Source organism: Epinephelus lanceolatus, chromosome 14 (genome assembly GCF_041903045.1).
Source record: "Epinephelus lanceolatus isolate andai-2023 chromosome 14, ASM4190304v1, whole genome shotgun sequence".
In the NCBI taxonomy this organism is placed as follows: Eukaryota; Metazoa; Chordata; class Actinopteri; order Perciformes; family Serranidae; genus Epinephelus; species Epinephelus lanceolatus.
In genome coordinates this window covers 11,853,639-11,867,877 of record NC_135747.1, presented here as the reverse complement: position 1 = coordinate 11,867,877, position 14,239 = coordinate 11,853,639, and the positions used below count along the sequence as shown (strand labels likewise).

Below are 14,239 nucleotides of genomic sequence, written 5' to 3'. Positions count from 1 at the left end.
TACATTGAAACCTTACATTTCAACACTATGGTTAATGTGAGATGAGGTTTTGGCAGGGAAAAGATCATGTTTTGGTCAGGGTTAGGGGTTAATCCCAGCAGGAAAAGCAGCGATGTCACAGGAAAAAAAACAACCCCTTTTCGTGTCACTATCTCAACTGTAAAAACAGCAACAGGTCGCAAGTCAGCTCATGTAGTCCTCACTTTAGAAATGTTGATATGATGCGCATGCAACGTGCAAATGTGCAGTTTTGCAGAAATGTACAATGCCAACATTTTCTGGCATCTGGGCTATAAAAATTTGCCATTTATGTCTTCCTTTGTAGTTGTGCATTTCAAAATTCAGTGTAGATGATTGTGTTGCACCACATTATGTAACAGTATAGCCTGTATTGTCAGACTAGTGATATGAGTGTATTGTCATGTATTAATGTACAAACACACACAGACACTCATATGCAAACTGTTATGTAATGTTGCTGCTGACACTGGAGTTTAATGATTGAATTACTGGGTTGAAGTTGATTCTCTGCATGCAGTCTGTCATGTTTTATTTACTGCACATACTCTGTGCAGTTATTCCAATTTATCATAACAGTTGCACTTCCTGAGCCTTAACAGCATCATATACAAGTGTGTGTACGCCACAGATCAGCAGGCACTGATACCGTACATGTGCAAGTCATCAAACTTTTATGCAACTTAATCAGCTTGGCCTAAAAACATTTCATGAAACTATGAGCGAATGTGTTTTCCTCCAGTCTGACTCATACCCCATCCTGACAGACTCTGGGGTTTCAGATATTGAACAGACCCCTCGTTGATCGGAGCTGTTGAGGCGCAAGCAGGGGAGAGCATGCAGAACAGACACCCACCGTGCGTTAATGCGTACAGCGTGTTGAGAAGATGGGTCGCCCTGCAGACCAGCCGAAGGTATCCTAGCAGGAGTGCAGAGAAGATGCGTATTTGCCCTGCGAGCCTCTTGTCAGGGAAGAGCTGTTTGTTTGGATCATGTTATTGAGTGGGAGAAACATGCAGGGACATGTCTGACTGACTCCTCCAGGCTGTGATGGTTTTCTAGCCAGAGGTCTTTGGTGGAACAGTGGCAACCAAAATTGCACAGGTGAGATTATGTTCTCAGAATTGATGATTCAAATCCAATGATCACATAGGGTAGTAGTGGGGAAAGTTTAGGCAAAAGAAAATTTAGATGTACTTGCAAGGTATTAAATGGATAAATGAAGTTTTTTATTAGTCCCGTTGGGAAATTCTGTAAGCATTGCATCAGCATGAGGCAGGTTAGAGTGTCAGAGCTCAGCAAACCCTCCAATTAAATACATCTTTACCAGGATCTTAGACACAGCTTTGATCAAAGTGGTAGTATAACAGCAAAATGTATACATGAAAAATAAATGAGTATAAACCCTGCTATATAGCGTGGTCTCTATCTTCTTGATTTACCAACTTCAGTCCATACCCTTCTTTTGCTTTAGCATCAGTGAAATATTCATATTCCGCAAAAGTAAAACTGTGGTGGCAGCAGCAGCATCACGTCCAATGTTCACATAGAAAATGATTCACTGGCGCCCTCCAGAGGTCATTTATTGATAGTGACACAGGAATCAGAAAACCTCACAAGTGAAGTCTTTATTAATATCAAATAAATATTGAAAACACTCAAGAAGCAATGATCACAGAAGTAAAGGTACATTTTACCAATTAAATTAGGGTTCACAGTCTTTAAAATGTTTGATTTCACCTTCCAAAAATCCTAATTTCTTTGCACTTTTTTAAAAATATATTATAATTGTATGCCATTATTTTCAAGTGCCTCAATAAGAAACTGAATCTGTCATTTTGGGGGAAAAAAGTCTTCATAAATCTTGGGTCTTTCTCTTTTTTCTGCACCTTTGGGAAGTCTTCACATACAGACAAATTGCCCTAAAACTTTAAACAACACAGTTGTTCTATATAATTGTAAGGTTGTAAAAAGGCCCAGAAAAGCTACCAAAAAATGGGACTAGTTATGGAGACATCCCTTCTTTCCTAAACTTTCCTCACATTCTCTCCATCTTTAAGGATGCCACCGCTGCTTTCTTTAACTTCCTCTTTGTTTTCAAGAGCCCATATACAACAAAGATGACACCAAGTACAGTTATGAGAAGGAAAACAAAAATTACATAAAGTGCAACTTCAGCATCTTGAGTTGAAAGCTCCAGACCCAGGAAGTCTACCATGTTCAGGGGCTGAACAGGGACAGTTGTATGGACAGTGGTCCCTGGTGTGCTGATAGTAGGGACAGTTGAAGCTGTTGAAAGAGAGGGAAAAGAAATAACAGTCTTTATCTTATATTTAGTGTTTAGACCAGATCTACCGTCTGTTTTAAAGGGAAAGTTAATGCCTAAATCAAAAATATATTTTTCCTCTTACCTGTAGTGCAAATTATTAATCTAGATAGTTTGACCGTATTACTGCTTAGGAGGAAGTGTGCATCTACTGCTAGCTCACCTAGCACCACTGAGCTAGCTAAAATTACAACTCAGCCGAGGAGGACGGCATTTATGTTTACATCTAGCACTGTCACAAACACAAACCTCTCGTCAATGAGTAGATGCCTGCTCCCGGTTGGTGGGTGAAGTTTGGAAGACAAAATAGTCCCTACATAAAAAAAATGCTCACAACAAGGTCTGTGGATTATCTTGAGTACCAGGGTCATGATTTCTGGAGAGAGACATTGTTGTTGAGTTTTTCAAATGTAGTCTTTGGGGCTCTGAGCACCACAAGCCGAGTGCCATCTAGTTCCGTTATATTGGAGAGAAGGCTGACATCTCTACAGCCAATCACTCAAGAAATGGAATTGGTCCTTGGTCTGTAAGGGTTTATGGCTTGAGTCAAGGGATCCATTTGGGAATATCTTTGACACTTGGTGGCTCATACCAAAACAATCCAGACTGATAAATAGCACTATAGGTAAGAGGAAAAATATGAATTTTTGATTTCGGGGTGAACTGTAACTAAGTTTTTGTCCTCCTCGTGTATGATCTACATGCCATTTCAAGTGTGTTTCCACAATCTCTAGAATTAAAATCGAGAGGAAGTATCCCCTCCTAAATCCCACAATAATTTTTGAATCTGTGGACTTAGCATTACCTTCAGGTGGAGGGTTCAAACAGTCATGGGGCCCAAGGGCTGGGTCTGGGAAGCCATTGCAGGTGATGATGGTGGCGTAGCGAGACGCTGAGTTTTTAGGGATGCGTGGAAGTGTGGGGTTTGAGCGGTTCACGTAGAAAAGTCCAAATCGCTCAGAGAAGCCAGCGGCCCACTCAAAGTTATCCATTAATGACCAGGCTGTATATCCTCTCAGATCAACTCCATCCAGAACATGGGCTGAAAGATAAGCAGTAATGGACACATTAAACATACATCTATTTACCTAAAAATGTTATCTCTTATAACCACCTAATACTTGTTTTTTATTGGCTGTGGTACCTTTCAGGGCCTGGTTAATGTAGTTTTCATAGTAGTGTTTTCTGTGAAGGTCATTCAAGTTCACTTCTCCTCGTTCTGAGATCCCATTCTCTGTGACATAGATGGGTGGGTTTCCATACTCATCCTTGATAAACTTGAGGATTTTCCTAAAACCAAATGGTGTGATCTTCAGCCAGAAGGAGCCAGACTCAATCCAGGTGCGGTCATGGGTGGTCCCAGTGCCCCTGGACATTGGATTGGACACAAGCTCAGCATTAGTTAAATATGTGATATATAGTTCTACTTTGTGTTGTCATGTAAACAGACAGCTGAACATATCAAGGAGTATGGCATTTTTCCCTCTTGTGTCACAAATCCAATGCTTAGGTACTGTGTGGTACAAAGAAAGCACCCATATCTGTGTCATTCTTTAAATTCAATCCTACCTGTCACCTTCATAATCCTGCTGTTTTCCCAAATCAACTGGGTAAGAAAGAACCGTCGTGTAATGGTTGAAGCCAAAGTAATCATGGGTCCCTTTGATCCTCTTGATTTCCTCAGGCGTGAACTCAGGAAGCCTTTATGAGAACAAAGAGTCTTTTTTTTAATGGTGGAAGTGGAAATAGAGTATGGCAGGATGCATTTATTGACGAAGGCTTCAACAACAGTTGTATTTCAAACTGAACTGCTTTATGTGCTTGTGATGGTATAAACTATTTTTCATTTACCGTGATTTAGGGAGACCTGCAGCGAGGCTTCTTTTACGAATAATTGTTTTCATTATGTCAGGATAATCACCGTTGAAGATGGGATGGGCAAACCAGCCAATGAAGAACTGCAGAGATTGTATATCAAAAAAAGTACATTATATGTTTATTAAGATGAATGAAGGTGAAAAAAAGGGTAGTGATAGACCCAGTTCTGGTGTCATCATTTATTTGTCTACCTGCAAGTAGCGCTTGGCTGCATCCACATCCTCCTGCTTATATGGGTTCTTTGGCTCTGCCCAATCAGAATTTATGGTAATGGAGATGATGCCACCTTGTGTTGCACGGTACTTGTCATTGTAGAGGTGCCAGACTTCAGCATGGGCCTTAATCAGGTTGTGAGCTGCAATATACTGCTTACCCACAATGCCTGAAACATTGCAGATGTATGAATGTTAATAACAGTACCATCAATCACATTTGTCATCATACAGTCTAGCTTTTCAAATATAAGCCATGTACAACTAATAGCCCATGTACAGCATATGTTTTTGTGGTTTGGAATTGCTAACGGGATCTAAAAGTTAAATGAAGAAGAAACTACTCTATCATACGCAATCAGCTGAGTAATCATAAGTTGAATATTGATTTTTAAAAATCACACCAATACATTTCTTACATCCAATTATTAGTAATAAAGTTTTTACTTCAAAATAATTTTTAATGAAAACATTCCATTGGTTTTGTCCCAGCCAGCATGCCCATGTGGACCCAATATGGGTTACATGCAGGTTACGTGGGAAGGTTCAGGGTGGATTTACCTGTGTCCCATTTAAATACAACAGAATGGGGCTATAGTACCCAGTGACAAACCCTGAAGCCCACCTAGGCTGGGGTGGCACCTAGCTTCCAAATTGTGCTTATCTGTGGGTTCCATGGTGGCCCCATGATTAATCGCCCATATGGGCTTCAAGTGGGATTTCATGTGGCTGAGGGTCAGAATGGGCGGTGTTTAAATAACCCACCAGCCTAGTCAAATCCCACATGGAGCTCTTTTGGACCAACATATGTGGGGCTACCATGGAACCCCCAATCAAATTTGATTGCAACCCCAACCCCAGCCCAGTTTGAATGGGCCTACAAGCAAATACTGCTTGGGATACAGCAAGAAAAGTGATAGTGGCTGATAACTGAAACTTTAGGACATATAGCAACTGTGCTGATCTACACAAAACTAATGTTTTCTACAGTGTGAGATAAAAATTGGTTCATACTGGAAGAATCTCAAGAGAAAGTTTTACCTGGAGCAAAGGTACCGTACCCATAGCCAAGGTTGGCTACAATGTAAGGTTCATTCAGAGTGATCCAGAACTTTACTCTGCTTCCAAATCGGCTGAACAAAACATCAGCATAATCTCTGAATCTCTGGACAATAGTTTCATTCTGCCAGCCCCCAACCTTCTGTAGAGCTAAGGGGAGGTCCCAGTGGTACAGAGTCACCTGTGAAACAGAAGAGAGGGATTTTGTATTACAGTTTTACATAGTTTTCCAACAGGTGTTTTTTTTATGTTTGAGGCCAAACTGTAACAATGCTTACCTGGGGCTGAATATTAGCAGCTTCCAAGGCATCCAGTAATCTATGGTAATAGTTCAGTCCAGCTTCATTGATGTGGTTGTTTGTGCCATCGGGAAGTAGTCTGGGCCAGGATACAGAAAAGCGATAGTGGGTAACCTTCAACATCTTCAGCACCTCCACATCCTTGTCAATCTTGTTGTAACTATCACAGGCAATATCGCCATTGTCACTGTTGGCCACTCTCAAAGGAGTATGGGCAAACTTGTCCCAAATACTAAGTCCTTTTCCATGGGCTCTCCAGCTCCCTTCAATCTGAAATGAAAGACAAGTTGTTACAGTACCACACAGCCATGTTAACAAGTCCTTTGTGCTTCTTCCCTGTGTATTGACAAAATACACTTTAAAGATAACTGACAATCCAACAGTGCTGGTGTAGTACAAGTGCTTTGTGCCATTGTAAAATAGTGAATGTGTCAACATTGTTTACCTGATAAGAGGCACTGGCAGTACTCCAATTGAAAGTTTTGGGAAACTCTCCATAAAGCATCTTCTCATCATCGGGTAACGGGAAGCCATTGTCCTTCATGACTTGGTAATAATAGTGAGCAGAGCGCTTGGGTGTCCTTGGCCGGTTCAGGTTGGTGAAGTCTACATGGTGCAGCCCAAATCCTACTTTGTACCCACTGAGCCACTCAAAGGAATCCATGAGAGATGTTGCTATGTAACCCTTCACCTTCACACCATCAAGATTATGAGCTGTGCAAAATATGTGAGAGATAACATAATTAGGAATGAAACTTTGACATTAAAATAGGCGGTCTATATTGTGTCTTATATAATTCCACACCATGTGGTCACTGCTCGATGATCCATTTCCCATGCGATGGATAACGCCCCTGTACCCCTCTAATACGTTGCCGTATTTGCTTTACAATGATCTGAAATCAATTTTTTCACCACTTTGACCACCTTAGACTTGTGGTACTTTCAGTAACAGTCCCACCTCTTCATCAGTCCAAGCATTGCATTTTATGTAATGGTCATGTGATATACATTTTTAGGCATGTTAGCATGGATGGAGACGATTTCTGAAATAGTGCTAAACAAATTGTTAGGGTTTTAAATCACCATTTTAAAATTGAAATGTTTTGGTGTGGATGTGGCCTTAGGGACCTCATAAACAGTATGTTCTCAAGTTTCAGTAACTGATGTGTGCACTTACCCTTTAAAGCCTCATCAATGTAGGTTTTGTAGTAAAACACTCTGTCAATGTCATCAACTGTGGTCTTAATGTCTGTTGCTACTCCGTTCTCACTGATGTAAATCTCTGGATCTCCGTACTCCTCTTTGATCCAGTTAAGGAGTCTTCTCAAGCCCCATGCTACAGCTCTCTGGTTACTGATGGCAGTAGTTGGTGAATCTTCTTCCTCTGCTTCTGACACGTCCTGGTCATATTCATAGGATTGAGGGGTTAGCCGAGCGGTAACATGGCTTACTATTTTTGTAGTGTAATGATTTACACAGAACATGTCAGCAGTTCCCTTTATGAAGCTCTTTTCTTCTTCAGTGAAGGAAGGTAGTCTTGTGTGTGTAAGACCTTGGAGTTCACTTTTGTTTCCAACTTGCCACTTCATTGCATCAGGATAGTCACCAGTCTTGAAAATGGGGTGTGCAAACCAACCCAACTGGAACTGCAGCACGCGGTCAGCAGCCACCACTTCACGGGGAACGTTAACATCTTTAGGTTCAATCCAATCAGCATTGAGGGCAATGGAGACTAGACCACCTTGGGATTTGCGATACTTATCTTCATATGTGTGGTAAGCCTTGGCGTGGGCTTTGATAAGGTTGTGGGCAACTCTGTATGGTGCAATTCCTGGATTCTTGACATTTGGGGGGATCTGTCCAAGTCCATAACCTGACCAAGCAATTGTGTGAGGCTGGTTGAAGGTCATCCAAAATTTCACTCTGTCTCCAAAGGTGGCAAAGCAGTAGTCACAAAAGTCGTTAAAAATGTTAATCATGTCTACATTGTCCCAGCCACCGAGGTTCTGCAAAGCTTGAGGAAGGTCCCAGTGGTACAGTGTAACCATGGGAGTGATGTTATATGCTAAGAGGCCATCAATGAGTCTATTGTAGTAGTCAACACCTTTCTGGTTCAGAGAGGTATGCTGACCATCAGGAAAGATCCTGGACCAGGACAATGAGAATCTGTATGATTTCACCCTGAGAGCTCGCAGCATGTAGAGGTCTTCTTCAAGTCTGTGGTAGCTGTCACAGGCCACATCTCCATTGGCATTAGCGGGAATACTGCCAGGTTTATGGGTGAATGTATCCCAGATGCTGGGGCCCTTCCCATCAGCATTCCAGCCACCTTCAATCTGGTAAGCTGAAGATGATACTCCCCAACTGAAGCCTTGTGGGAAAGTGCCGTAGTGGTAGACTTTTCTCTGAAAATTAGTTTGGCTGGAGAATTTCCTCCAGACATCCCTGGCTTGGGATGGGACAGTGGAAGGTGGGAGTGAGGACATTTTATTTGACTCCTTGTTTTTCAGTTCTGGTGCATAAAAGAATATATTTGGGGAAGCAAAACCATTTTTCTCAATAACTTTGGAGTAAAAGTAGGCTGACTGCTTTGGAGTTCTGGGTCTATCAGGCTGGTCAAAGTTGACATGGTGCAATCCAAAACGTTCGCTGTAGCCTTGTGGACCTTCAAAGCCATCCATGAGTGACTGGACAGTAAACCGCTGCACATTTACTCCATCCAAATGTATAGCTGTTGAGAAAAAAGGCAATCCAGTAAAAACCATTCAACATGACCTTGCATGATGAGTTCTGAAAAGTTAAAACTAGAAAAGAAATAAATAACCAAGTGTTGACATGGTGTCAGCCACAACAACATTCAACAAGTGCAAATGCAATACAAGTGTATGAAATTACAAATGTATTAACACAGGCCACTTTCAACATACCTTTCAAGGCCTCATTGATGTAACTCTTCATGTACTCTACTCTACTGATGTCATTTAGGGTGTCTCCACTGTGCTCAGTAGGCATACCATTCCCAGTTATGTGGATAGGCACTTTAGTAACATTTAAGTATTCTGTGGAAATGTAGTTGAGAAGCCTTCTAAGTCCCCAAGGTGTAGAATAGATCCAGTCAGAAGCTGTAGAGGACCATGAAGGGTCCACATGTGCCTCAAAGTCACCCACCCCCTGAGGACCAGGGGTGCAGCCACCAGCACTTTCGTTGACCAGCCGGGAGGTATAGTGGTTTAATCCCAAAAAGTCAGCTGTTCCACGTATTCTCTTGCTCTCTACAGCAGTGAAAACTGGAAGTTTTGCAGGCACAGAGAGGGGACACTCATTTTTCTTCTGTTCTATCTGAGTCTTGAGTGTTGCAGGATAATCTCCATCTACAAATATGGGATGTGCAAACCAGCCCAGCATGAACTGCAGGTAGCGGTCTGCAGCTGCTATGTCTTCAGGTTTGGAGGGGTCAATGGGCTCAGCCCAGTCAGAGTTCAATGCAATGCCCACTTTCCCTCCTTGTGTCTTCCTGAACCTGTCATTGTAGACATGCCAGGCCTCAGCATGGGACTTGAGCATATTGTGAGTAGCCTGCAAACATAAAGGAAATAGTGAGGTAAACATATAAGAATGGCTGTGTGTCAGCATGTATTACCATATAATAATAATATTGCTCTCACCTGATAGGAGGCAACCACGTAGTCTTTTACTCCAGGGGGATGCTCACCAGTGCCATATCCAGCATGGCTCACCACCCAGGGGCTACTGAATGTGTTCCAGGTCTTGACCCTGTCTCCAAACCTGAAGAAGCAGAAGTCTGCATAGTCCTTGAAGGCTTCGACAATGGAAGCATTGGTCCATCCACCATAGTCCTGGAGTGCCTGGGGCAGATCCCAGTGGTAGAGAGTGACAACAGGTTGTATGCCTGACTCAATGAGAGCATCGATCAGCTTGTCATAGTAGAGAGCCCCTTTCTGTGACTGGCTGCCCCGGTGGCCTGAGGGGAAAATACGGGCCCAGGAGATGGAAAACTGGTAGGTGTTGACATGAAGACCTCGCAGCAGGTAGACATCGTAATCCACCTTGTGGTAACTGTCACAACCAAGATCAGCTGTCTGATTCTCAAAGGCTAGGCCGTCATGACCAAAACGATCCCAAATGGTCTCTCCCTTCCCATCCTCCACCCAGCCACCTTCAACCTTGAAGGATTCACTGGAGGTGGCCCATTGGAAGTCAACGGGGAAGGATTCATTCAGGAAGGCATCTCGCTCAGATGAGGTCTTAGAGGCAAAGTTGCTCCAGGTTTTGCAGTAGGTCGTGGAACATGATGATGTTGGAAGATTGTTTCTGTCATTTTGATGTGTGTGACTGAAAATGAAAGGAACAAGGTGTTAATAATTAAAGTTATGGCAGATGGAAATAGTAGGAGAAATCCAACAAATACATTTTTTCATAGACTTTTGGTTTAGTTTACAGGTTGAATTAAGCTGACAAATATTTCTTTTTTGTTTTCACACTTTCAGCTTGAGTACAGTGGTTTACTTACCAATTTAGGTGGTTTACAAATTGTGAATTACTGTATGTATTCTGAATTGATTCCTGAATACACTTTTTTGGCTGAACCACCCCATTTCTTATAATTTTGTGCTTCACAAATATACACTCACAAATTGTGAAAGAGACAGGTCTAGATATATTGTAAATCCTTCATTGTCTATGTGTACCACAACCTTTTTGGGATGCTGTCAGCTGGACGTAACATGTCCTCCATGTCAAATCCAAGAACAATTTGGTCTCCATCACTCAGCGCTGCAAAAGTATAAGAATAAATGATTTAATGCCATGTGTCCTTCATTTTTATTAAATTGCATCCTTGAATTATTGAACCTGCAATGCCATTTTTTATGCAGACTATCTCAGATATTAAATTAAAAAAAATGGTTGAATATGACTACCTAACAATATCAGATCAGGATTTTTTTTCATCAGGGTTGTGACTCTCGATTGATCTTGTTACCTTTCAAGATTCTGGTATCTGACAGGAACTGATAAGGAGAACAGTTGATGATGTTCACCTCATAAAAGAGAATGGGTTTGTTTCCACACATTCCCTGTAACAAAACATTAATGTTCAATACAAATGCAGGTAACTGAAAAATTCCCAAAGTAAGATAGTAAGGGCTGATAATTTGCAATCTATACAGCTGAAGACTGAACATACCAAAACTATTCTCAGTTCCTCAGCTGGGTTTTGTCCAGCAGTGCAGTCATATTGAATTTTAATAGAAAGGAAATCTGAATATTTCTGAAAAAGAGATACAAGTGTGAATGAATGGAAGAGGCACATCACTTTTCCCTGGCGTAAATGACATTATCACACAGATTTATCTATTTGGAGAAGCTGACATAATTCCTTGCATTGCTTTTATTCTTTCTTATGCTTATGTTCTGTGTGACTATGTGATCTTACCAGTACTTGAGTGTCACTGATGACTGGGACTTTACTGGCCTTCACCCCAACTGATACTCCTCCATCTGAAACACATGGCATGTTAATTCAGTTATTTATCTTCACTCTTCCTGGAGCCACATTCTCCTTTCCCCTACTTTACACCTTTCCCTTATCATGACCTTTGGTGTGGTGAACAGATATGGAAACCGTTATCTCATCAAGCGCTGCCATAATTACTGTGAATCTAATAAAGATGGACAACTACAAAGCTACTCTTCATGGTCATTGTAATTATAAGTACATAGTGCTGTAATAAAATATGTAAAAGTGGATGAACAGGACTTTATTGGTGTCTATATTTTTTGTCAATAAGCCCGTATTTAAAACGTATCATCAAATAAAAACTGATAAAGTATCTATCTACCTGCCTTTTACAACTATCCCAAACCTTTGAACATTTTCAAAGGTGCCAAATGCATCATGTAAAATTTAAGGTAAGGTGTATGAACTGTTGTGCATAACATCTCCATTTGATGTCAAAGTGCAGCATTTGTAAAGCTTCAGTATTTTTTTGGAACAAATGTTTTGTATATCATACAGTGTGGATTTTTCCCACATTACTTAATGGGGAAATTTAAGGGAAAAGTAAGAGCATGAGAAATTAAAACTTAACATTTTTGTTGTAAATACATAAACAGTTTTTGATTCCTGTTCCATACAAGCTACACGTTTTATACAAGAAATCATTTATCTTCAGCTGTAAAACACTGATCTCTTACCTCTCCCAGGAAACAGTCGGTGGTAACAGTGGTAGACACTGATGTGTGCGTCAAGGGCGCTTTGCAGCTCAGCATCCCTTAGCTCGTCCAAGCTGCTCAGTGTCACCCAGGAATCTGCCAGCTCTCCGAACTCTCCAAAGACAAACTCTGCATACTGCTGAAACATCTCTACCAGCTCCTGGCTCTCCCAGCCTCCATACCTTGATCTCAGAGCATCTGGCACTGTGGATCCATGAAGGACGACCAGAGGCTGAAGGCCCACCTCCTGCAGCTGTCTCAGCAGAGTCTGGTAACAGGTAACCACATCCTGCTGGGGCTGGCTGGGGAGGCCTGATGGTAGGAGTTGAGCCCATGACAGCGGCACTTTGAAATGAGTCACCCCTCCGCTCTGGAGGTACTCAAAGTACTGTTTAAAACCTGGAGGTACAGGATGACTGCAGTCAAATGCATCCAACGCTTCAAATGGTTTGCCATTCAGGTTTTTCACCTGACTGGTGGTCCTGGGACCTGCAAGAAACATGGCCTGATGTTGATCATCATGTTTCTGGCACATGCAGCCATACACAGTGATCAAACACACACAGAGAAGTTTCCCCAGTAATGACATATTGTCTGTGGGGTTGAACTGAATGAGACTTTGGATGGCTAACCTTTTATAGTAGCGCTGTTTACAAGCTTGAACTTTCAGTCAGACCAGAGTTTCATAATTGACACTCCTGCATGCAGGGGTCACCACTGCTGTGATCATTTATGACGTTTGACAAGAGTGGTCACAGCCTTGAATGCTTCTGATAAAAGGGTCAAACAGGAGACAGAAGAGATTTCTGATTAAAGGGGGGAAATGTGTGTCTAGGTCAAGCAGGAAATTCCAGGAAAAAACTTACTATTGGTTTACTAAGTGTAATATTAAATGTCTATAGAGTGATAGTTTATTGTATGTAAGATTTGTGTGTTTAAATTGATGTCAATTGTTAAACCACTATTAAACTAAGCATAAAGATCTTTATAGTGTACAGCATCTTTTGTTGTGTTGTTTGAATTTGACTTTGAAAACGATTTCATAGTGTGGCAAACACACAATATCCTGTACAGAATATTTTTTTCCTCTTAAATAACTACCTAGCTCATAAATTGATAGAATATTGCTTGAATTTTTAGTAGACCACAATATTTCATGGAGGTCAAATACAATATATTAAAGATAATGACTATAATAAGATGCTTTATATTACTGTAAAAAATAAAACAAAAAAATATGTAAAGAATTCTTGCACCATATGGAAGCAATACGGACGTCAAAGTTACAGCATTAAAAACATTAGTGCACCAGTTCCTGTTTGTTTGCACAGGGCATCAGGGTAAACATATACTTGCAGCAAAATAGCAGAAAGTGATTTAAAAAGTTTTTTCGAGTTACGCAATATTCAGGGCAGTGCTGGTAGTGGTTCCAATGTTGTGTGTTATAAATTTGGCAGTTGTAGTAAAATATTTCCATGAATCAAATTCCCTAACAATAAAAATTTCAGGATTCTCCAGTAGGAAGTGTTTTTGGTTGTTTTACTTCACATCCTTCACTGACACATGTTTTAGAGTAATGAGCTTTAATACCAGCTATGTAACATTTACCCATTGTTGTATCTGTAATACTCAAGGAGGTAGAGGTGATTATTTTCTTGTAGAAGGGTCATCTATCATCTAGAAAAAGTACCTTCATGTATTAGCGTTTCTTTATCGATAATCTTTGCAACAAAATGAGCAGACAGACTCCACAACAAGCAAAATGTCTTCAGGTCTGTCTGCGCAACACGGTTGATAATGCATACACAAAAAAACCTTTCTGGAAACACGTTAACTCTTTTTATTACCTCCGCCAAGGTTATGTTTTCGCCGGCGTTGGTCTGTTTGTCTGTTTGTTTGTTTGTCTGTTTGTCTGCAAAATAACTCAAAAAGTCATGAACGGATTTTGATGAAATTTTCAGGAAAGGTGGATAATGGGACAAGGAATAGATTATAAAATTTTGGTGGTGATCGGTTGAAGCAAAGTGGATAAAATTATAAATAAAATCTATCGTCTGACAGCCTCAGCAGCAATTCCAATTTCTAATGAGACAGTGAAAATAGCACCACCTGGTGGCCGGAAAGCACGTCTTGTTCTACTTGCTAAATATTGTTGTAGTTCTAAAGTTGAAATTAATGTTCTGTGTTGGAAAAAAAGAAAGTGAAAAATA

The 14,239-nt window shown here is 40.9% G+C and overlaps 1 protein-coding gene across 1 annotated transcript; it reads right to left on the bottom strand.

Moving 5' to 3' along the window:
• Positions 1-1,585: 1,585 nt before the first annotated feature.
• On the bottom strand, positions 1,586-12,640 carry LOC117251770 (lactase/phlorizin hydrolase-like). The gene is made up of 17 exons (XM_033618299.2): positions 12,012-12,640; positions 11,251-11,315; positions 11,002-11,085; positions 10,798-10,891; positions 10,511-10,589; positions 9,461-10,148; positions 8,723-9,371; positions 6,973-8,526; positions 6,238-6,506; positions 5,772-6,062; positions 5,476-5,674; positions 4,414-4,604; positions 4,196-4,302; positions 3,914-4,045; positions 3,489-3,712; positions 3,150-3,386; positions 1,586-2,307 (listed from the first exon to the last, which is right to left on the bottom strand). Exons 1-17 carry the CDS (start codon positions 12,616-12,618, stop codon positions 2,057-2,059), a joined length of 5,721 nt encoding a protein of 1,906 aa, XP_033474190.2. The 5' UTR covers positions 12,619-12,640; the 3' UTR covers positions 1,586-2,056.
• Positions 12,641-14,239: the final 1,599 nt, after the last annotated feature.